This window comes from Sorex fumeus, unplaced genomic scaffold (genome assembly GCF_029834395.1).
Source record: "Sorex fumeus unplaced genomic scaffold, SorFum_2.1 ptg000081l, whole genome shotgun sequence".
NCBI classification, from domain to species: Eukaryota; Metazoa; Chordata; class Mammalia; order Eulipotyphla; family Soricidae; genus Sorex; species Sorex fumeus.
In genome coordinates, this window is record NW_026606138.1 from 17,458,306 (window position 1) to 17,482,136 (window position 23,831).

The 23,831-nt window shown below is 53.3% G+C and overlaps 1 protein-coding gene across 2 annotated transcripts; it reads right to left on the bottom strand.

Moving 5' to 3' along the window:
• Positions 1–856: 856 nt before the first annotated feature.
• MGAT1 (alpha-1,3-mannosyl-glycoprotein 2-beta-N-acetylglucosaminyltransferase) lies at positions 857–22,723 on the bottom strand. Of its 2 annotated transcripts, none has more exons than XM_056130645.1 (2): positions 22,351–22,723; positions 857–3,352 (listed from the first exon to the last, which is right to left on the bottom strand). In XM_056130645.1, the coding sequence occupies exon 2, from the start codon at positions 3,257–3,259 to the stop codon at positions 1,922–1,924; it is 1,338 nt and encodes a 445-aa protein (XP_055986620.1). In that variant the 5' UTR covers positions 3,260–3,352; positions 22,351–22,723; the 3' UTR covers positions 857–1,921. The 2 variants fall into 2 exon arrangements, with proteins under 2 accessions (XP_055986620.1, XP_055986621.1); XM_056130646.1 differs by lacking the exon at positions 22,351–22,723 and adding an exon at positions 13,539–13,670.
• Between the last annotated feature and the right edge of the window lie 1,108 nt (positions 22,724–23,831).

Genomic DNA, 23,831 nt, shown 5'->3' on the forward strand with positions numbered 1-23,831 from the left:
ATATATATATATATATATATATATGCTGTGTAAGTCTTGTTTGGGGTTCGACCCATGTTGGCGTTCAGAGAACATGAGGAGTGAATACTGGCTCTCCCGCTAATTGTTCAGTGTTGGCACCCGTTCCTTTTTTGTGTGCCACACCTAGGACTTACTTCTGGCTGTGCTAAGGGATCACTCCAGGTGGGTTTGGGGGATCTATGGAATGCTAGGAATCAAACTTGGATCAGCCACATGCAAGACAAGTACCCACCTTGCTGTCCTATGGCTTTGGCCCCTGATGCCACTCTTGGGTCAGATTTCTGTAACAATGTGAGCAAAGTGGGCTGCCTTGCTAGTATGTGAAGAATAGAAATACACACAGGTGACTCCAGGAACTGGGTCATAGGGGGGCGCCCATGTGCTGGCACGTGTTGGTGAGTCAGCAGGGTATCAGTTCTGTGGAACACAAGGACTGGTCACAGGAGAGGACCAGAGCGATAGCACAACAGGGAGGGCACTTGCCTTGGACATGGCTAACCCAGATTGATCCCCAGCATCCCATAGGATCCCCTGAACCTGCCAGGAGTGATTCCTGAGCACAGAGCCAGAGTAAGCCCCGAGCAGCAATAGATATGACTCCAAAATAACAAAGACAGTAATAAAAACCATCCCAGAAAATGTCTGATCTAGAAGGCGACGCCCCCCCCCCCCCCCCTCCATCCACTAGAGCACAGAGCAGCACACCCAGAGCCCTCTCTCCCTTCTCTGCCCTCCTTCCTTCCCGGCTGCCCACCCCCCACCCCTCCGCATCTCCTCACCGCTCCCCCCCCCCGTTTTCTCCTACATACATAAACACGCACACGTTACGTTTTGCAGACAATTGAGGCCTTTATTTTTGAAAATAATTCTGTAGCTTCACCTTTCTCCCGGGAACTGAGGTCAGGCAAGAAACCAGAATGCACCCGTTGCCTTGCGGAGCGGCCACCTGGACCCAATTTGGGCAGATGGGCAGACTGGACTGCAGGGGGGGGAGGGGAAGTGGGGGGAAGTGTTGGCCAGGGCAGGAGGCTGACCCAGGTGGGCACCTAACCTCTCTCCCACTGAGCCCGCAGGAAGCCCTCCCAGAACAATGGGACCAGGTGCAGAGACAAGTTTGTGTATCTGAGGCAGGAACAGGGGGAGATGTGGACAGGTGCCCCCACCCCTACACACACACACACACACACACACACACACACACACACACACACACACACACGGCGTCCCCCTTCTCGGAATCTCTCCTCCTCTCAAGCCAGATGAGAGGTTAAGCTTTTCCTTCCCTATACTTAACCTCTTTGAATTTCAAACTTCTGGGCTGTGAAGAAGGATGAGATGAGGTCAAGAATAATGTGGAAAAACATGGAAAGTAAACCCTGATGACCACCAGGCCCACAACACTTCTGAAACTCGGTCTGACTCACATGCAGCTTCTCAGGAATGCTGCCCCCCAGCCCCTCATTAGGGGGAAGCCTGGTGTGGGTGAGCGCTCAGACCCAGGCCCAGGGGCCTGGTGGCCACGAATTCAAGTGGCCAACCTCTCTGCAGCCGTCCCAAAGGAGACTTGGGGTTTGCACCCCGACCTGCTCAAGCACCTCCTGGACCACACGGTGGTCTCCTCAGCCCGCCCTGCCTAGTACACTTCAGAAAGGAGTCACTGATCTGACGCTGCCCCACCCCCCCAACCTCTGAGAATGGAGAAGAACCCTCACTTTCTCATCTGTGCACTCGAATGCCACTGCAAGAAAGAAAGAAAGAAAGAAAAAAGAAAGAAAAAAAGAAAGAAAGAAAGAAAGAGAGAGAGAGAAAGAAACAGATCAATGAACCCAAGAGGACACACGGCTCAGCTTCTGTGGCCGGCCCGTGCCATGGCAAGGGAGGTGGTGGTGGGGGAGGGCCGCTAGTTCCAAGTCGGGTCGTATCCTGTCCAGGTCTGCGGGGGCGCCAGGTGGACACGCCGGCCACGGAACAGGAAGCTGACGATACCACGGTAGCCGGCCCTGGGGACCCCGGACTTGAGGTCGTCCATGACGCCCAGGGCCTTGGCGAAGGCCTTGAAGCTGTCCCTGCTGGTGTACTGCACGCGCACCTCACCCAGCTCCTGGCGCTCGCTGGCCCGCACAGCCTCCACCTGCAGCTGCGGGGCCCCGTAGACCCGAGCCAGGAAGTCCCGGTCGTAGGCGTCCCGCCGCAGGTAGGACAGGTCCAGCTGCGTGAAGGGCACAAAGTGCTGGTTCAGCTTGATGAACTTGAGGTGCTGGTCGAAGAACTGCCCGTGGCTAACACCACGGCGGCCAAAGGTCATGGTCCTGGACACCTCAGGCCGCAGGCAGGCGCGGCCCTGGCGCTGCTCCGGCCGCCTCATCCAGTCGTCCCAGAAGGCCTTGGGCCACTTGGGCTCCAGCTCGGCCCAGAGCTCGGCCAGCAGCAGCCAGCCCAGGCCCGGGAAGAAGTCGGTGCGGTAGAGCAGCTCGGGCCGGCCCGCGTCCACCATTTGCTCCTTGCCGTTGTCGTTCCAGGCCGACACGCACCAGAGCGAGGGGTCGGCGCGCAGCAGCGGGTAGGTGGCCTGGAAGTACTCAAAGAAGTCGGGGGCCACCTCCAGGTCGTCCTCCACCACCACGGCCGCGCGGAAGCGGCGCGCCTGGAAGACCTGGCCCAGCGCCCAGCGGTAGTGGCGCGCGATCTTGTAGTAGCCCTGGAACTTGCGGTGGTCTGGGGGCACAGGGATGGCACTGAGGTCGGGCTGGCGCAGGTGCGTGACGGCACCGCCGTAGGAGGCGATGACGCGCGCCGTCTCCTCGTGTCCGCAGTCCTGGCTGACGATGATGGGGAAGAGCTCGGCCGACGGCCGGTAGTGCAGCAGCTTGTCCAGGCAGCGGCGCACCGTGCTGCGGTCGCAGGCGATGACCAGGATGGGCAGCACGGCAGGCGGCGCGGTCTCAGGGGCGGCTGGCGGGGCCGGGCTGGGCGCCGGGCGCCGCTGCTGGCCCCAGCGCACGTGCTGCTCGTGGATCTGCCGCAGGAGGCTCCGCTGCTGCTCCAGCTCCAGCTCGGCCTCCTGGGTCAGGCGGATCAGCTCCTCGGCCAGCCCGGCCGGGTCGCCGTCCAGCGAGCCCCCGGCGGGCAGGGGGCTGGGTGGGGGGCGCGTCCAGAAGAACAGCAGCAGGAGGGCGTTCCAGGCCACAAAGAGGACGGCGCCCCACAGCACCAGGCCTGCCGACTGCTTCTTCAGCATCCTGCCCCCACCGGGGGACGCACGCCGCAGGACCCAGCCACCTGCACTGCTCCGGACGCTGCCTCCGAGTTGGCTTCAGGGAGCAGCCTGCACCTGGGTGGGAAGAAGAGAGCAGAGGAGTCAATTTAGTTCCCTCCAAGGAAAACCGGGGCAAGACTGAAGGACCCAGGACCCTTTGGGAGTGCCACGGCTTGCCCTGCATGGGCGACCTGGATTTAATCTCCGGCACCATCAAGGATCTTAGAGTCTAGTCAGGAGTATGCCCAGTACACCAATTAATTGGATGTGGCCCCAAACCCCAATTAATTAAACAAAAAGTGGCATGGTGGGGGCTGCCAGGATGCTGGCCAAGTTTCCTAAGTGTAAACTGGTCATAGCCTGTGGGTTACTCACCCCCCTAAACAAAAACCCACCCTCAAGGCCAGAACAGTCCTTGGTATTAGGATCTAGACGGGCAACAAACTTGTAAGCCCAGGGAAGAACAGAATAAAAGAGTTTAGAGTTGTTTAGATGGAAACACATAGGCAAAAGAAAACAGGAAGCTGAAACATTTTTGCTGGTTAAGGGCTCCTGCTAAGTGGCTGTGTGACACCCCCAGCCTGAAAGCTGACGCACTCATTCACTGTCATAATGCTGCTGTCAACTTAAAATCCTGCTCCTGTATTTAGAGCCAGGATGCAGCACCCATATGGAGCCAAATAAATGGTCAGCCTGTGAGACCACTGAGGGCTGACCAGGTGACCCAAAAGCTTGGACAGTCCATGTGTCTGTCTGATTCTCTGTGACCAACATTCACTGGACAAAGTGCAGAGGTGCCCATCTGGTCAGCTTTACACATACGCCTTTTAAGAAAAGCCCATGATGGGGGCCAGAGCAATAGGACAGTGGGGAAGGCGCTTGCCTTGCATGCAGCTAACTGGGTTTGATCCCTGGTATCCCAGAGCATCCTTGGAGTCCTGCCAGAAGTGATTCCTGAGTGCAGAGCCAGGAGTGAGCCCTGAGCACCACCTGGTGTGGCCCCAAAACTGAAAATTATAAAGAATGGGCAGGAGTGATAGGACAACAGGTAGGGCACCTGCCTTGCACATGGTTTGATCCCTGGCTCCCACATGGTCCCCAGAGCGCTACTAGAATTCATCCCTAAGCACAGAGCCAGGGTCAGCCCTGAATATCACTGGGTATGGCCTCAAAACAACAAAGTCAATTAGGCAGCAGATCCAGAGAAGGCTCAAAGAGCTGGATCATAGGTGTCCTGCATGTGTGAACCCCAGGTCTGAATCCTGCCAACACAGTCGCCCCGCCACCCTGCCTCCACCAAGAACCACTGGATACAGCCAAATAAATAAAACCAAAAAAATAAACTAGTGTAACTCAACAGCACTGCTCAAAGAAAACATGCGTCAGTTCCTCCATAACTTGGGTTTATTTAGAAAGGCTTACAAGGACAATTCAAATTCACATGAAACATAAATAGAAGGTTTCATAGCTAAAAAACACCAGAAGCTGAATCAAATGACAAATGCCAGCCTGAGAGGAATGTCGGCAACATATAGAACAGAGTTCATACCCTCAGAGACTTAAAACAAAGGAGGAAAAGACCAAACATTCTTTGGTTTTCTTGCATTTTGGGTGACACCCAGCAATGCTCAGGGGTTACTCCTGGCTCAGACTCAGGAATTATTATTCGTGGCAGTGCTTGGGAGACCATATGGGATGCCGGGGATTGAACCCAGGTCAGCTGCTTACATGGCAAATGCCCTACCCACTGTAACTATTGCTCCAGCCCAAGACCAAACATTCTTGTTGAAAAGTCCTGGACAACACAATGCCCAGTGCCCTGCAACCCATATGGTCCTGGAAGCATCTCCAGCAGTGGTCCCTGAGTGCTGAGCCAGGAGTAACCCCTGACCATCACTGTGCGTGACCCAAAAACTAAAAATTAAGTGGTCCTTAAGGCATATGAAAAGTTACTGAACTTTATGCATGAAAAAATGCAAGTGAAGAGATGGATTGATAGTAGAGCAGGAAGGGCACTTGCCTTGCAAGTGGCCAGCCTGGGTGTGACCCTGGCACCCCATATGGTCCTCAGAGTAGTCCTGGAATATGGCAGGTTATGGCCCAAAAAACAAAGATTTCTCACTTATCAGATGGGCAGGCATTCAAAAACTTACCATGCTCTTGGCATTATGTATAAAGGAATTTTTGCCTCACTTGAAGTCAAAGGCTTTTCTTTCCCTTTTACAGTGGGGTTTGCAATTCCATGTGAGGTAATTTTTGTGAGGAATGGAACTAATGGCCTTTTATAGAGCAGGCAAAAAACGTTCAACAGTTATCCTACAACCCAGCAAGTCCACTTCTTCATATACATATATACCCAGGGCTAGCAAGACTGCACCATATGCAGAGCCTGGGCTCAATCCCCAGCACTGCTTGTTGCCCTGAGCAGTGCTGGGAACCCCATGCTGCTGGAAGCAGCTCAAGTGCATTGCCACCCAGGACCCAGACCCTTCCCCTCACCCCACTATATATTCCCAAGAACAATGAAAGCTTACATATTTAGACCACTTTCCTTTAGACTTGTGAGATGCTAGAAACACTCTAAAGGCCTAGCAACAGGAAAATAAAAGAAAAAATGTAGTTCAGTGGGAGAATAAAATAATACTTAGGAACAATAAATAAATAAATAAGCAAGCTGGGGCTGGAGAGATAGTATAGAAGGCATTCGAGGTCACAGTGATAGTACAGTGTGGGTAGGGCCTTTGCTTTGCATGCGGCTGATCAGGGTTCAATCCCTGGCATCCCATAAGGTCCCCTGAGCACTGCCAGGACCAGGAGTAATTCCTGAGTGTAGAACCAGGAGTAACCCTTGACAATCACCAGGTGTGACCCTAAAAGACCAAACCAAAAAAAAAAAAAAAAGAAGAAAGAAAGAAAGGCACTTGCCTTGCATGCAGTTGACTTGGGCTCAATCCCTGGTGCCTCACAAGGTCCCTGAGCTTGCCAGGAGTAATCCCTGAACAGAGAGCCAGGAGTGAACCCTGAGCACTGCTAGGTGTGACCCACAAACAGGAAGAAAAGAAGGAGGGATAGAAGCAAGGGAGAGAGGGAAGGGAGAAGGGAGAGAAGGAGAAATGGTGTTTACCAGAAGTGTTGGTCTCAGGTCTAGAGGGGCAGGACTGCCTCTGGCTGACCAGCAAGCTCCCAGAGGGCAGGCAAAACCCCAAGGTGCTACATCCCTTGTCCTGACTCTAAAGAATTGGGAAAGACATTACTGGACCCCAGAAATTAGTATTCGCTGGCCCACACCCACGATCCTAAGCCTCAACAGTCCCCACCAGACCCATCATTCTAAGCCTGGTATATTTTAGTCAATCTGGATCACAGGGAATGGCCCACAAGAACCCCTGCCTTGGTTCAGCAGGCCCCTTCTCTCGCCGAGCTCACCAAGGACTCTGTCCTCAGGTCCACTACTCCTGCCAAGATACACCCCAGCACTGGAGCTGCCACTGCAGATTCTCCACACAGCCTGCAGGCAGGGCCTGGTGTGTGCAGGCCCACGGAGGCATTCCACAGTTGGCTGTGTCTGAGGGACAAGCCACCCAGTGAGTCAGCCCTGGCCAGCCAAGGCTGCAACGACCTCCAGAAAGGGATGATTTGTTTCTTTGCTTTTTTTGGAGGGCTGGGGGGATGGTGGGTGGTCGTCACACCCAACAGGAGTTCTGGGCTCACTCCTGTCAAGGTACAGGGGCCCCTATGGGATGTCGAGATCATTCCAGGCGAGCTGTATGCAAAGCAGCCCCCTCCCCACTGTATTCCCTGGTCCAGGAACCCATGTCCTGAGTCTGTCCCCCAGATAAGGCTTGGCCACCGGGAATCAGGGCACACCAGATGGCCGCCAGCCCTGTGCAGCATCACCTCCAGTATTTTCACATTTCTGGTGTGATTTTTCTCACCTCGAAGACAGGAAACTGTAATCGAATGCCTCATCTGGCTGCTGTGAGGGGAGGAGATCATGGAAACAGGCCGAGAACAGTGTGTGGCATGTGACAGCACCAACATGGCACGGTCCACCCCCAGGCTGTCATGGCTAGACCCTAGTGACTTTCTTCTGGGCCCTGAACCCCAGAGGCAGCCCCAGGACCCTGGCCAGGTCCTCTGGGTCCTGCAGGGCACAGCTTCTGACCCTGCTGAGCTCCCACGGCAGGTGTGTCCCGACCCCTCCCCTGGGAGTCTGAACAGAGGGGTGGCTACTTGTCTGTACAGCATCACCTCTTGCCCCGAACCTGCCAACTTCCCTTCGCCGCACGCTCCCTGCCGAGCAGGAACAGGCGTGGCCTGAGTCGCAGAGCAGGGTCCTAGGGATGAGGGAAACAGTGGCCTGTGACATGCAAACTGGATTCTGGGTGGATGCTGCAGATCCCAGACACCCAAAGCACAGGAAGACACAAGTTTCCTCCACTCGTTTGGCAGGAAAACCAAACCTAATCGCACTGGTGAAATCTGACCTGATTCCAACCTATTTATAGGCTTTATTTATCACACTCTGAACGCCTGTTCATACATCTTGCTACAGAAATAAACATGCCGGGTTCTGGGGTAGCTTCCTTACCTTACACTACAGGGCAATGCCCCAGTCTAACTTCTGTAAAATGCCCAATGCTGGAAACATCTTCAGCCCTCAACCATTTCAGAATAATGAAAATGGAAAAGATAAGACATACACTCACTGCCATTATATGACTTCCAGCTTCAATCCCCCCAACCTCACCTTTTCTCCTTATGAAGAGAAGGTTTGAGGGCTGGTAGACAGCAGGCAAGGCACTTGCCTTGCACATGGCCAATCCAGGTTCGATCCCTGGAACCCCATGGGTCCCCCAAGCTCCACCAGGAGTGATCCCTGAGCACCACCAGATGTGGCCCATTAAAAAAAAAAAAAAAGAAAAAGTTTTTCATGTGCCTATTGGCCATCTGCCTGTCTTCATCTGAGAAGTGTCTGCTCATTTCCTCTCCCTTGTTGATTTTTTTTCCTTCCCTGGTGGAAGGAAGTTGATAAATGAGAAGGGAAGTAGAGAGGGGGCAGGCGCCTCAGGTTCATCAGTACCGTGGGGGAGCTCTGCATCCAAACCAGCGTCAACAGCACTGAAACCACAAGGTCTCACCTACACCCACCAAACTATAATGTGCCAGTCCAGGTAGCAGGAGGGGAAGTGTGCATGTGTGTGTGTGGGGGGGGGGGGGGGGGAGGGCGGACTCACTGACACTGGTGGAGGGAAGCTGACACCGGTGGTGAGACTGACGCTAGAACACTGTGTTCTAGCATCACCTCTTGCCCCGAACCTGCCAACTTCCCTTCGCCGCACGCTCCCTGTGTGTCTAAGAGTGAACTATTGATAACTTTGTAAATCACAGCCCTTTAAAAATAAATAAATAAATGGGGGTTGGAGTCAGATTGTACAAGAGGATAGGGCGCTTGTCTTGTGCATGGTTAACCCAGAGTCGATCCCCAATAGGACACAGCATCCCGTGAGCCCTGCCAGGAGTGGTCCCTGAGTACAGAGCCAGGAGTCTGCCCTGAGCACCGCTGGGTATGGAAAAAAAAAGCATAGCCAAAAACTTTAATCTGAACTCTTGAGGTAGCTGCTTATGACCCGCTGTGTCCCTTTCCCACAGTGCCACCTTCCCAGAGGCAATGAGCATTCCTTTCAGTATTTACCTGATTACAACATTCACCTGCTCTCAGTGGTGACCTAAAGCACCACAGAGGTGGCCACAGACCACGGAATATAGGTCCAGTTTTCCTGCAGGAACCCACGGGGCCCACACAACGAGCTAACTCCAGCATACTTTCCAACCATGAAGCACAAGGCACATCATGTGTTAGTCTCAGCAGTGACGCATTTTCCCAGTCTACTTGGACACTCCCATGTCTTTGCTCTGGCCAGTCTCTGCCCCAAGCCCACTCCTCACATCAGCCCGTTCCAGTGAGTCCTTCTGTGACATGCCAGGTAGAGCCAGACCTGCCTGTCCACGGGCATCTGTCCACACTTCTTGTCTTTCCTATCCACACTGTAAGAGATCTGGGACGGCAGATTCTGAGGCTCTCAGGAGAAAAGGCTCCATGACCTCTGAGCCCATCACAGTGACTGGTGCAGGTGTAAAGTCCCAGAGGCTGGAGAGAAGACTGTTGTACGATTCACTCAGCCAGTAAGGGAAGGGTTCTGTTTCCCAAAGGTGACCTACGCGCCCTAATCCCACACAGTGACACCACACTCTTTCCTCTTGGAAGTTTGGGGGGCGGAGGGAATCCTCTGTTCCCTCTGTTCCCACTTTAGAATGTTCTGTTTTTGTTTGGGGGCCACACCCCACGGCACTCAGGGGACCATGTGGCACCAGAAAGCAAGCAAACTCAGGTTGTTGAGACATGCAAGGCAAGTACTCTACACCACCGAACCCACTGCTGGCCACAGGGATTTCTTTGGGGGGGGGGGGTAGGGGGGGCACACACCCAGCGATGCTTGGGAATGATTACTGGCAGTACTCAGGGTGCCATACAAGTGCTGGAGATCGAACCAAGGTGGACTGTGTGCAAGGTAAGAGCCCTTCCCCCTGGGGAAGCCAAATTTCTTCTTTTTGAACTGCAATGCCAGAGAACGTGACCTGTAACTTGTAAGTTTAGTTCCTGCAACATGACAAAGCTGCTTCCACCTGAGAAATTCCACCTTCAGGTGTGCTGCTGGAACCCGGTGACCAAGGTCAGCCGGCCCAGGCCACACGGACAGAGCACTGACAGGTACAGCAGCTCACAACCTCAGCTTCAGTCCTAGCAGACAGCCAGGATGAAGCACCAAGCCCAGGAAGAACCCTTCCAGGCAGATCCCTACCTCAGCTGGGTCTCGCTGCAGCTTCACGAAGAGACCAGCACAGCAGGGAGGACGCTTGCCTTACATGCCCCTGACCCAGTTCAATCCCCAGCACTACACAGGATCCCCTGACCCACAGGGAGTGATTCCTGAGCACAGAGCCAGGGGAAGCCCCGAGCCCTAGCAAGTGTGGCCCAAAAAATGAAAACAAAACAAAAAAAATCAGACAACTGATAGGAATCAAACAACTCTGGGGGGTATAAACCATCACTCGATTTGGGAGTGATTTGTTAATGCAGCAGAAAGAACCTGAAACAGGTTCTTTAATTTAATTTAAGAATTTAAGTAGCCTTAACAAGCACTGATGGGACTGGAGTGATAGCACAGCGGGAGGACGCTTGCCTTGCAATGCAGTTGATCTGAGTTCGATCCCCAGCACTTCAGAGGGTCCCCTGAACCCCATTAGGAGTGATCTCTGAGCACAGAGCCAGGAGGAAGCCCCGAGCCCTGGTGGGTGTCGCCCAAAACCCAAAATCCAAAAAACCTCAAACCAGGAATTAAACAACTCTGAGGTTGTAAGCCACTTGATGTGGGGGCGATCTGTTAATGCAGCAGAAAGAACCTGAAAACCTCAGTGAGACAATCAAAGCAGTCTTAACAAACACTGGCAGGGTCAGAGCGGCTGTACAGCCAGGAAGGTGCTTGTTTTGCACGTGGCTGACCAGGATTCAATCCCTGGCACCCTTTCTGGTCCCTCTGAGCACAGCTATGAGTGATCCCTGAGCCAGAAGCAAACCCTGAGCACTGTCGGGTGTGGCCCAAAAAACAAAACAAAAAACCCTCACACTGGCAGATATTCTTCCTGTCCTGTGCTCAGCCACCAAGTCCCAATCTGGAGGCGGTGCTTCCACCCAGACTCACTTCCTCATTAGCTATCTACTGCTGAATGAGGAAATCGCTTCCTGGCTTAAAGCATCGGCAACCTTTACCCCCTCACTGCTGCTACTGGTCTGGAGTGTGAAAAGGGCGGGGAGGATCTGACAGCAATAGGAAGACCTGGGCCAACTCCGCTGAAGGCCTCTGTCCACATGGGCAAAGGTGCCTGCCGAGCCAGGTATACTGTGAGTAGGTGGCTGGGCTCAGGGGACCATATGAGGTGCTGGGGATCAAACTCAGGTCTCAGCCGTGTGCAAGGTAAGTGCCCTCTCCAACTCCCACCAGTCGAGATTTTCTCATGGCCTCAGGATTTCTTGGAGCCACACTGGCCAGGCTCCAAGATGAGAGCCCCAAGAGAGCAAGCAAGCCCCGTGAAGAGACTCAAGGTCCAGCCTGGATCACTTCTGCTGACATGCAGTTCTTGGAGGACCAGAGGTTCCTAAGCACACTGAAGGGCAGAGAATCACAGTTCCCAATGTTTGGTGGGAAACAGACAAGATTTAACTGTATTTAGGAGGGGTTTGTGGATGTGGCCTTTGGGAAAAGAATACAGTGTGCCACACCTTCCCTTCTTTTTCATTTTGTTTTTTTTTGGTTTTAGGGGCCATATCTGGAAATACCCAGAACTTATTCCTGGCTCTGCATTCAGGGATCACTCTGGTGGGCTCGGGGACCATATGGGGTGCAACCTGGGTCAGGAGGCTTGTGCAAAAGGCAAGTGCCCCACGCTGTTTTGTTTTTAATGACATTAGCCTGCAAGGCACAGACTCACACTGGTTTTGACTTGGAGAGTTCTCACAATTCATTACATAGGACACAGCTGTTATACGCCACAGAGTACAAAGACATCTGTACACTGGTGGGAGGTGAGGAGTGAATCTTCTTAACATGCAAAAACCCTCAGCCCAAATCCAGGGTGCCCAAGCCCAAGGGGCGAGACAGGCCCCAGTCATGGCTATGGGTCTGAATTTCTTTATAGGAAGGGCTGCTGGAGCTGGGTGATTCCTTCCTAAATCTGATTTCCTGGTATTCTCAGCTAGTCCCCACTCTGATTTTTTTTTTAAAGAAAAAGTTTCTTAGGTTGCAAGAGAACAGCAGACAATCAGCTTCCCCTGGTGAGCACTCCCAGAAGTCTTAGATTTTTTAAATTACAGGGAGTTGGGGGTAGGGGTGGTGGGGCTAGACTTTTCCCTTTTTATCGCAATCTCGCTTAGCATGTTCCAAACTTGGGTCTAAAACTCCAGAAAGATGGGGCCAGAACAAGAGCAGAGCAGGGAGGGTGCTTGCCTTGCACAGGGCAGACCCAAGTCTGATTCCTGGCAACCCATGTGGTCCCTGGAGCCCACCAGGAATGATTCCTGGGCCCAGATCCAGGAGGAAGCCCTAAGTACAGCCAGGTGTGGCCCAAATATAAGCAACAGAAAGTTGTTTCTTTTTTAATCCAGAAGGACGGAACACCCCACACATAATGGAAAACTAAGTGAATTATTTCCCTTTCATTACTAGCCTGCTGGACTCCTGTATCATGTCCCAGGCTGTATAATTTCAGCAGGAGAGGAAGATCTGAAAGGAAGCTGGAGAAGACCAACTAAATAATTCAAGGGCTTTAGGGAATAAAACCTAGGGGGAAGGTATTCAGGTTATTCATTCTGGAAAAGGAAAAGGAATTGGGGAAGGATGAGGCTAGAGCAGGAAAAAAAAGCCTGAATGTCTGTGATTCTGGTAATTCTGAAGCACTGGCAACGCCCCTCTGCAATGCCCCAACTATTTCCCTGACCCACTCGGGTCCCCTTCTAAGCACAGGAAGTGGGTTGATCCGGTTCCCAGGACCCTGGTCTGTAACGAAGAGAACGGTGACAATTACCCAGGTCCTCGAAGGGATTGAAATTAACCTGTCCCAAGACCACAGGAAGAAAGGGCAGAAATGGGGGTCCAGGAGAGCCCAATGGGACGGGCTGGGTTGGACTGCAGAATTCGGGCACCTAAGAAAACAGGCCTCACCCACTTGCTAAGCACCACGAAAACAAAGCACAGCTGGACAACATCTCCATGTTCCGAAGCGGAGGTTTAAGCCAACGGCCACCGGGAGGGGGTTAGCCCGGGAGGGGACGCAGGCGAGCGGGCCCCGCGCTCCCCGCCCGCCTCTGTGCAGGACGTGGCCCCGCCGGCAATGCCCACCCTCCACGCTGCGGCGGCAGCAAGCAGGCAGGAAAGTTTTCTCGCCAGTCTGCACGCAGTTCTTCCGCGTCTGGGCGCCGGGTCCTGCCTTCCAGTGAAGGGGTTAGAGTAGCCGGCCCCGTACCCGGGGCACCCCGGGGGCCGAACCGGACACCCCGCACGGCCCTCCTCGGGCCACACAGTCTCCCTTCCCCGGCCCCGGCAGCTGCCCCCTGCGGGCCCCGCGCCCCTCCCGGCCCGAGCCCCGTCCCTTCCTGGGACGGCCCCGCCGCCGAGGGGCGCCGGCGTCCCAGGTCCCTACTCACCGCGTCCAACCCACCTCCCGACGCCGAATTCGGCCCGAGAGCAACAGCCCGGCGGCCCGTGACCGCCGGACCCCGAGCGCGTTCCGCGACCGGCTGCCAGGCGGCAACGTGGCCCTTCCCCGGGGAGCGCGGGGGCGGGGCCGGCGGGAGGGGCGGGGCCGACCGGGGGCGGGGCCGGCTGGGAAGGGCGTGGTCGACTCGGCTCGGGGGCGGGGCAGGGCGTGGCCGGAGCCGGCCAGGGCGAACCGGGAGCGGAGCCGAGGGGCGGAGAATGACCAGGTCCGGGCGGGGCCTGCCGGGTCGGCGCCGGCCGCGGCTTCTCCCCCGACCGCCTCCTTGCCCACTCTCAGCTGTCAGCCGCTCCCCTGGTACCCAAAGTTTCCCAGGCCTCCCACTTCCGAAGGCACTGTGGATGCAGCAGTTCCCAGGAGCCCCCCAGCAACCCCACCACAGGCCACGGTCCTCTGTACGACCCCCCCCCCCACACACACACCCAGTCAAGAGTCCAGAGTGGGGGGCGATGCAGGGGAGCTTTAGGAGCCCTTGCCTGTCCTGGCTGCCATCACCGTGGCGCATTCACCAAACCCACGGCAAAGCAGCTGGGCACCCTAATAATGTTTTGGGTCGGGCCACCACAGGCCACGGTCCTCTGTATGACTCCCCCCCCCTCACACACACACCCAGTCAAGAGTCCAAAGTGGGGGGCGATGCAGGGGAGCTTTAGGAGCCCTTGCCTGTCCTGGCTGCCATCACCGTGGCGCATTCACCAAACCCACGGCAAAGCAGCTGGGCACCCTAATAATGTTTTGGGTCGGGCCATGGGGGGCGGGGGAGGCAGTGACATGAGGTACCGGGACGTGAAACAGGAAGCAGGGTGCCAAAGAGAAGTGGGGCAGGCGGGGAAACACCTGCTGGCAATGGCAGGGACAACCAGCTGCTGTTTGATTTCTTCCTCTTTTTTTTTTTTTTTGTTTTGCTCCTCGTTGGGGGCAGGGTGGGAGTGAGAGCTGCTGGATCTAGATAAAGGGCACTGTCACCAGACCCTCCCAGCCTAAGAAGTTAAGACTTGAATCATGGGCTTTCACACCCTCTTAGAAGGCAGGGGCATGGACTTTCCGAGCTGAGCACGGTTGGCCCTACCCGTGACCAGGGTCTCTACGGGCCCAAGAGTCCCTCTCTGTGTCAGGGAACAGAGCAGAGGGCACCGTGTAGGAGGGGTCATTTGGTTTCATGCCCTGACTCATTTGTACATGAAGCCCCGAATGAGACAACAGTTTAGAGAAATGCTAAGCAGGCCAGTAGGCCCTGAGGCCCGGGGCTTGGGGGTGAGGTGAAAACAAAAAGTTGCACAGAGGCCTCCCCAAGCCAGAACCCAGCTCTCAGAGTGCCCCATAGGCTGTGGTAAGAGCAGTCTGGGGCAGAAGCCGGGACCCAGTGGAGCTCAGGGGAAGCCCATCCACCCAGGCAATCTGCAGGCCAAGGTGGTGGCCACTCCTTTGTGCCCTAGAGTAGCAGTAACTGGAAGCTGGGTCTCGGGCCAAAGGAGCATGAGAACAGTCAACACAGCAGTGAGGATAGATGCGTGCATGTGTATATCTACAGAAGTACACATATATGTGTGCATGTGTCCAACTCTCAGGCTAACCTGACTGCACTGACTTGCAAGAAGCCTGAGGCCATGCTTGAGTGCAGGCCAGTGGGCTTGCTGTCTGCAGCTCTGCTCTCGAAGCTTCTTTCTCCCAGTGAAGGGGAGCTAGGAGGCCTACATGCTCAAATTTTGTGTCCAGGCAAAGGTGGAAACAATAATGGTTCCTAAAAGTACAGGGAAATATTGAAAGTGACAAGGGGATTGAGAGCAGGGAAGATGCTTGCCCTACACGTGGACAGCAGGGATCTCAAGCTCCCCCATACAGTTTCCTGAGCACCGCCAGAAGTGAGCACAGAGCCAGAAGTAGGAGGAAGGGGCCACAGAGTTAGTACAATGGGTAGGGTGCTTGCTTGTACAAGGCTATCCCGGGTTCACTCCCTGCAATCCTTTATGGTTCCCCATGCACTGCCAGGAGTAATTAATTCCTTAGTGCAGGGCCAGGAGTAACCCATAAGCACCACCAGATGTGGCCCAAAAAGAAAAAAAAGAAGTAGGAGTAAGCCTTGAACAGTGCCTTGCATGTGGTCCAAAATTAAAAAAAAAAAATCAAAACAAAACAAACAAAGGTATCAAGAACTACCTAGATCAAGAACAAGGCAGACTGAAAAGGATGAAATGGGGAGAGAACCATTGGTTGGATGCAGACTCCCAACTCTAACTCTAATCCTTCTCCATCTGTTCCATGAGGAACAGAACCTGAAGTCACAACCCATCACTACAATCCAAGACTACCAGAACAACCAAAGGAGAACTGTCCAGAGCAGAGTGAGGACAGCTGACACAGCAAGGAAGCTCTTGATAGGGGACCAGAGAGGTAATACAGCAGGCAGGGCATTTGCCTAGCATGTAGCTGGCCCAGATTCAATTCCCAGCACCCCAAGGTTCCTTGCATAGAGACAGCCAAGAGTCAGCGCTGAGCACCACTTGATGTTACCCCTCCTCCCCGTCCCGCTCCTGTGAGACCAAAATTAAATAAAGCAAGGGCCTAGCTAGAGAACTGAGATAAACAGAATTCTTGAATGGAAGCAAGTGCCAAACTTTGTTCTGAGAGGCAAGAAGAAACCCAGGGTGAGCTGTCAAACTAATGTGGAGAAAAAAGGTACATGGTTCTAGCTAGTGGTTTCCAGGAGAAAGTTTGATGGAAGACGGCAGGGAAAAGCCAGCAGTCCTTTGCTAACATCTGGAGATGGAATAAGGACTGGATTCAGTGACAATGGAAGGAACAGGAAATTCTGGTGACATGATAAGAGAGAAGGGGCAAAACTCTGTCCTGTGCCCTACCCTCCTCAGAGGACTGCAGGGAGAGAAGAGAAAGTGAACATTATTCCAGAAAATGGTTCTCCCTGAAACCAGGGCCAAGACACGCTGGAACTTTGTCAGAAGTTGAAAAGAATTCAGGCTCTGAACATGTATGTAAGCCAAATACTGGCTCAAAACCATCAGAAAACATAGCAGCAATGTTTTCAGAGTTATCCTCCCCTCTCCTCCTCCTCCTCCAAATTTCCTGACCTCCCAAAGCAACTCAGAGAACACTAAGAGCAAAGAAAAGAGAACAGATGAAGGGACCAGAGGGGAAGGACGGCAGGCAGGAAACTTGCCTTGCATGTGGCCGATCCGGGTTTGGTCCCTGGTAATCCATATGATCACCCTCAGCCCTGCCAGGAGTGATCCCTGGCAGTGTGGCCCCAAAACAAGAACAAAACAAAAAAGAGAATATACAAAGACATGAGTCATGGAAAGACCAGGAAAGCAGGGGCAAGGGTATGTGCCTTGTAGTCAAGAGGATCCAAGTCTGATTCCTGACACCACACAGCCCATCCCAACACTACTGGGTACATTTTCAAAGTTGCCAAACACCTCTGGATCTGCAAACATCACTGGAAGTGTGTGTGTATACCCACTTCCCCAGCATCCCCCAGCAGACGGGAGTTAGCCTTAAGCACTGCCGGTTGTGACCCAAAAAACAAATAAAGAGGGATGCAAAGATGCCCCAGGAGCACACCATTTTTTTGAGGAAGAGTGCTCTCTCTCTCTCTCTCTCTCTTTCTCTCTCTCTGCCCCCCCCTCCCCCTGCCCTTCAAAAACCTCCAAATAAAATCTGTTTTACTTTGCTACTTGTCTACCCCTGAAATTCCTTTCTGTGAGGCGTGATAAGAATCCAGTAATCCTGAGTCCCGGTGGCAGAGGCGGATAGGGAGAAAATGACTGTCCTTCTCCTTCCTATTCACATAAGCTATTCGTGGGGCCCACCAACATCAGCCTGAGTACTGCCAGGAGTAATTCTTGAGTGCAGATCCAGGAGTAGCCCCTGTGCATTGCCGGGGTGTGACCCAAAAACCAAAAAAAAAAAAAAAAAAAAAAAAGTCTGCACAAGACTCTGGCTAGGGAAGGTGACATGTCCCTGAAAATCGCCACATTCTCAAGAAACCCAGAGCCAGAGAGACAGCACAGCAGGGAGGGCACTTGTCTTGCAGGTGGCTGACCTGGGCTCATCCCTAGTCCTGAGTTCCACCAAGAGTGACCCTGAGCTAGGTGTGTCCCTGCCCAAATAAAGTAGAATCCAGCCTCAAAGGGACTACCCTAACCTCGTGACTACACAAAGGCCAGAGACCCTGTCCATGCCTGCCTGCCCAGCCCTCAGGCCACTGGGGGGTCAAGGACCCATCCCAGAAAGGAGATGGATGGGGAACCTATGTCATTTACGCATGACTTTCAGTTTGCAAATAGCCTTGTTGTTACTACCTTCCCAGTCAATGTGAGACAGAGGTATTACATAGCAAGTGAAAGAGAAAAGTGATCCTCGAAGATTGTTTTCCTTTTGGTTTTTGGGTCACACCCAGCAGGGCTCTCCAGACTCTTCATTCAGGGGTCCTGGTGGGACTTGTGGGATGCTGGGGATTGAGGCAGGTCAGCCATGTGCAAGGCCTTCCCTGGTGTCCTATCTCACTGGTCTCTAGGAGCCAAATTTCCAGCCCTCTCCAAGGTGACCATCACCCGCTCTCTATCAAAATATTCAACACCTCTCCAAGAATGTGTCTTGCCTATAATGACAAAAAATTACAAATAAGAAACTGTATGTAATGAGAAATATGAAACTGTAATGAGAACTAAGACGTAATGGGGATTGGGAGACTGAAACTGACCCCTAGGTTAAACAAGAGAAGGGGAGGCTGGAGCAATAGCACAGAAGGTAGGGCACTGGGGCTGGAGCAATAGTACAGCGGGTAGGGTGTTTGCCTTGCATGCGGCTGACCTAAGTTCGATTCCCAGCATCCCATATGGTCCCCTGACCACCGCCAGGAGTAATTCCTGAGTGCAGAGCCAGGAGTAACCCCTGTGCATTGCTGGGGTGTGACCCAAAAAAGCAAAAAAAAAAAGAAGGTAGGGTATTTACCTAGCACGCAGTCAACCCGGGTTCGATTCCCAGCATCCCATATGGTCCCCTGAGCACTGCCAGGAGTAATTCCTGAGTGCAGAGCCAGGAGTAACCCCTGTGCATTGCCGGGGTGTGACCCAAAAAAACCAACAACAACAACAAAAAAACCTAAACAAGAGACGGGAGGAAGAAGCATTCTTTTTATGATCCCAATCAACAGAGCCCACAAGCCCAGCAGATTTATAGAGGTGCACCGGGTCTGCCAGATTTATGGGAGTGCATGGGAGGTGGCACATGAAGGCCACATCACATGGGCAAGATATTACTAACACTGTTTTTCCTTTGGGCAACTAAAGGTCCTACCATGTGGAAAGGATGCATTAATTGTTTTTCTTTTGCTTACTACCTCTGTATTCCTTACTTCACTAATGAGAATGTATGTGTTTGTAGCCCACTCTTAAGAGAATAAAAGAAACCCGCTCAGCAAACGAGGCTTCAAGTTTCTTTCTCTTTTGATTTGGGGGTCCTTAGCATGGAGTTTCTAATAAATTCACTACCCTATTCTGAGCTGTCTCTTCATTCGCGGCTTGTGCCAGCACAACATTGTCAACTGAATTACCAGGAGAGGAGATGAAGTGAGACAGGAACTCTGAACAGATGTGAGGGGAAAGGAAGAGGGCCTGAAAAAAAACAAAAAATCTAATGGGCAAGATCAGCAGCGAGCTCATTGGTAGGAGAGAGAGAGAGAGGCTTGCAGGGACAAGGTCATGGATTCAATCTCCAGCACCACCAAACAATGACAAAATTTAAAAATAGGGGCTAACACGATAGTACAGAGGGTAGGGCGTTTGCCTTGCACAAGGATGTTCAATTCCCGGCATCCCATATGATCCCCGGAACAACGTCAGGAAAAATTCCTGAGTGCAGAGTCAGGAGTAACCCCCTAGGCATTGCAGGGTGTGATCCAAAAACAAAACAAAAATTAAATTAAAAAGTACTCTGAGATGTCAGTCTGTAAACTGTCACCTTAATGAGCAGGAGAGCGGGCCTGGAGAGATAGTACAACGGGGTGGACACTGGCTTCCAGGTGACTGACCCAAGTTTGATCCCTAAAGGTGCTCTAGGCCTGGCCAGGAGTTGATCCCTGAGTTCAGAGCCAGGGAGTCAGCCCTGAGCGTGGCCAGGTGTGGCCCCCAAATATGAAAGAGTAGAGAGAAAAGTGGCATGGAAAGAAGGCTAAGTGCTCGCTCCAAGACACGGCATTCCCTGTCCGTACTGCACTCCGGCTCTCCAACTCCCGCGCTCCCCACCCCCTCTCTCAGGTTCACTGGCCAAGCCACTCTGTTTTAAGAGCCACGAGGCAGAGCCTGCGCCAGGCCGTTTCATTCCGGGCACCCAGAGGGACCTGCCCCCAGCAGCCGGAAACCTCCAGAACTCAACCTCTGCCATGCTCACGGTCCCTCTCCACACGCTTGGGCCGAGCCTCGCCCATAAGTGAATCTGTGGAAAACCCAGGTATGCGGAACTTGCGACTGAAAACTCCAGGTTCAATGGAATTGGGAACGGGTGACCTTCGCCAATGTCCTCATTTCCAGCAACTTGGCAGTTACCCCCACAAGCCACCTCTGGCTGGAGCCAGATAATCTCCACCAATGACCACATTCCAGAGACTCACTGTTCTTCTCTCTCAGAAGAGAGCATCAAATGACACTGCCACAGCCATGCAGCCAGACCCTGCACCAGGCTGTTTCATTCTGGACACCCTGGAGGGGGTGAGTGAGGCCCCTCTCTGTCCCAAGGGACCCAGCTCTGCAGTCGAAAACCTCCAGAACTCAACTTCCACCATGTTCATGGCCACTCTCCACACACTCAGGCCGAGACTCACCCACGAGTAAACCTATCCCTGGACATCTCATACCTCACACCACTCTCCCCACTCCAAGAACAGCACACCACATTCGATGGGGTTTAAGGTAGAAGGCAACCAATCTTAGATGAAAATATATTCTTACAAATATTACACATACACACACACACACACACACACACAAGGCTCAACCCTTAACAACATATTAGTAATTTCTTATAGAAAGGCTTAATGGCCCCTGGGTAAAATACAACAATCTTCACACACTCTCCTCTAAGAAAACTTTTTTGGAGCATTTTCAGTGGTTCATAACAAACAATATAAAATAAACTATTTTGGTTCCGCTTTGGGGCAAGGGTTGAGGTTCCGGATGGAAACACCCAAAATATGGTAGTTAGGAAGGTGTATTGGTGGTGAGATTGGTGTTCAAATATTAAATATAGTCAAATTGTATGAACTACTTTATAAAAATAAAATTAAATCAAAATTTAAAAAATAGAGGCATGCGGCAGAGCCTGAAACACCATGTCAGCACTCCCAGGACTCAGGCACCTCACCCATAACTATGAGTTCCCAGGTCTTGGTCCATGGCTACAGGAACAATGCAGGCCAGACTTCTCATGAAGGGCTGTCGACGCTTTCCCAAATCCAATGAGAGCATCTCACTCCTAATTCAGGGCTTGACTCTATGCTATCATCACAGACAGAGTCCAACCAGGGTGATTCTGTTTTGATCCCAATAGGGTCACAGAATCTCTGCAAACCATCCCTCCTCTTTCCTTTGCTCCTGGAACCACCAATGAAGAACGTGGGACATGAATCACTCCAGGTTTCAGGTTAAAGGAAGAGGCAGGCTAAGTCTAGCTGATGGACCCTGGATTGGCAGAAGGAGAATGTAAATTCTGACTCACAGCTGCATTTAGGGGGCTGGAGCAATGGCACAGTGGGTGGGGCGTTTGCCTTGCAAGCAAACGGGTTCAATTCCCAGCATCCCATATGGTCCCCTGAGCACCGCCAGGAGTAATTTCTGGGTGTGGAGACATTTCCTAAGGGTGTCCTGATCTAAGGTCCCACCAGGGAAGGAACAGAAACGGCTCAGGACTCAGGGTACCTAAACCAGTGGACAGGCACCTGTCCAGTGACCTGGAGCAACAGCACAGTGGGGAGGGCACTTGCCTTGCACCTCTAGTGCTCCATAGGTTCCCCTGAGCATCAAGCCAGGAGTAAGCTCTGCTGGGTGTGGCCCCAAAACAAAAATAATAAAAAGAAAACTACTGATCTATACCATCTTCTGTCTCTCCAAGACAGCTCTCTTCCATTAGTTCCCCTAAGTACAGAAGTCCACCTCTGCTGGAGGAACCTATGACGAGCCTCTCCAGGCCCACACTGACTCAGAATCCTAATGTATCGGGATTGTATACAAGGAATCCTACAAAGCCTTCCTTCCAAGGCTCCATTTATCCTCTCTGGCCTAATCTCACAACTGCCATGCTCCTAGCGTTCAACATGCCTGAACAGGCAGGGACAGTCCGCACTGGGACAGCAAGGAAAGGGATGGAGCTGCTGGTGTGGCCATCAGAAGGAGGGTTCTCACCAGAGACTTTGGAAGGAAGTAGTCATGCTGGCCCTCCTCCACACTTTCTGAGAGGAGCAGCAAGCTCTCCAGTGGGGAATGAAAGAAGAGCTCACACCGGGGGACCCAGGACAGAGCTCAAAGGGCGGGAGCACAAGTCTGCATGCACAGGCCCAGAGTCAGTGCCTGGCCCACTCCAGTTCCACACGGCCCCCGGAGCACTGCTAGGGTAGCTCTGGACCCCCAGCACCCCTAGGCAGAGCCCTGCCAGGCCCCTACTACCAGGAGTGACCCGAGGCCTGCTTGGTCACTTCTACAAGACCCCTACACCCCAAAATATCATCTTACCTTTTTGCTTTGCTCCAACTGTTCCCCTGGAAATCGTCAAAACTCCTAGTCAGTACTTCACTTTCAAAATTGAGAATCGCACATCAGACAGATGAAAACGATACGCAGTTTCTCTCCTCCTGGTCCAAAATCCTGGGCTGGGGTGAACTCTGAAGGGGAGGGTCTGGGGGGGAAGGGTTAAGTCCTCGCCCCTCCCCCCCACTACAGGCCTCAGCTTCTCTCCCAGGGGTGGTTACATGGCTTCATTCGGCAGACTCTTCAGCCCAGCTACTCCGGAGGGGCAGGCCGCAGAAACTATCCCATCTCTGTCTCAGGGAGAGGATGCAGTCCACTGTGAAGAAAGGCTCGTCTGTCCTCTTGGGAGGCTCGTGAGCAGAAGCAGGACTTAGAACAGGCATGGTCCAGGAGGCCAATCTCTGAGAACCTGTGGATCATGGAAACACCGCAACATTCTCTAACCTATGGAATACCCAGAGTCTTTTTCTGAAACTCCCTACACTCGATTCCTTTGCTTATTCCTGACCTGCCCAAAATCCTTCCTTAAAAGACTCCACTGGGGTATAATCAGTGCCCACTTCACCCTGAACACAGACGCATCCATAGGCAAACACACAGAGGGCTCAGGACCAAGATTATTCTCTCTCTGACAGCAACCAACGACAGTGTACCAAGATCGCGTTCTCTCGGAGACGCCTCCTCATCTCCCCCAGAGCTCTGAGTCTTGTTGGAGCTCCCGCTCCACCTCTCCTGAGCTTCTCACAGTGTCCACAGCGTTCTAATCCTCCAGCTATGGAAATGAAGCCATTCCAGGCCTTCCATACTCATGCTCTGCTCCTCCCCCTTCTGCTCTTCCCAAGCTCCCCACCCCGGCTGCTTCTCAACTGTGTCAACTGTGCAACTCCCTCCCAGGGCCATTCCTGAGAGTGCTCGCTTCTGAAGTGTTGCAGGCCAACGACTCGGCCAGCAACAAGGCCCACAGCGTGTTGCAATGTCTTGGCTCAGTGGCAACACACACAGACAGACACACAGACACACAGACACACACACAGACACACACACACACACACAGACACACACACACACACCCCCATGCACGCCCCTCTTCCTGTAGGGGCGTGGCATTCGACTAACCCCCTCCCCCGCCCAGAATATAGCTCCTCCCACCTTTCTCCCAGGGGTGCTCGGTGCTCCCGGAGTCTCTGCTGCCCTCCCCCGACTCGGACCCTCATCTCCCACCCCACGCTCCCGCAGCCCGTGAATCTCGATCCTACTTAGTCCGATCGTCACCTGGGTCCCTCCCGGTCCGTCCTGGCGGCGCGCCGGGGCCCACCCCTACGTCGGAGTCGGGCCCCGGGCCGGTCCCGGCGCCAGCCCAGGCCCCACCCCCTACCCCGCGCCCGGCCCTCCCCCCGCTTCCTGCCCCTCCCGCCGCCGCTCAGGGACACTTCCGCTCCCCGCCGGAAGTGACGCCACCGCCGCCC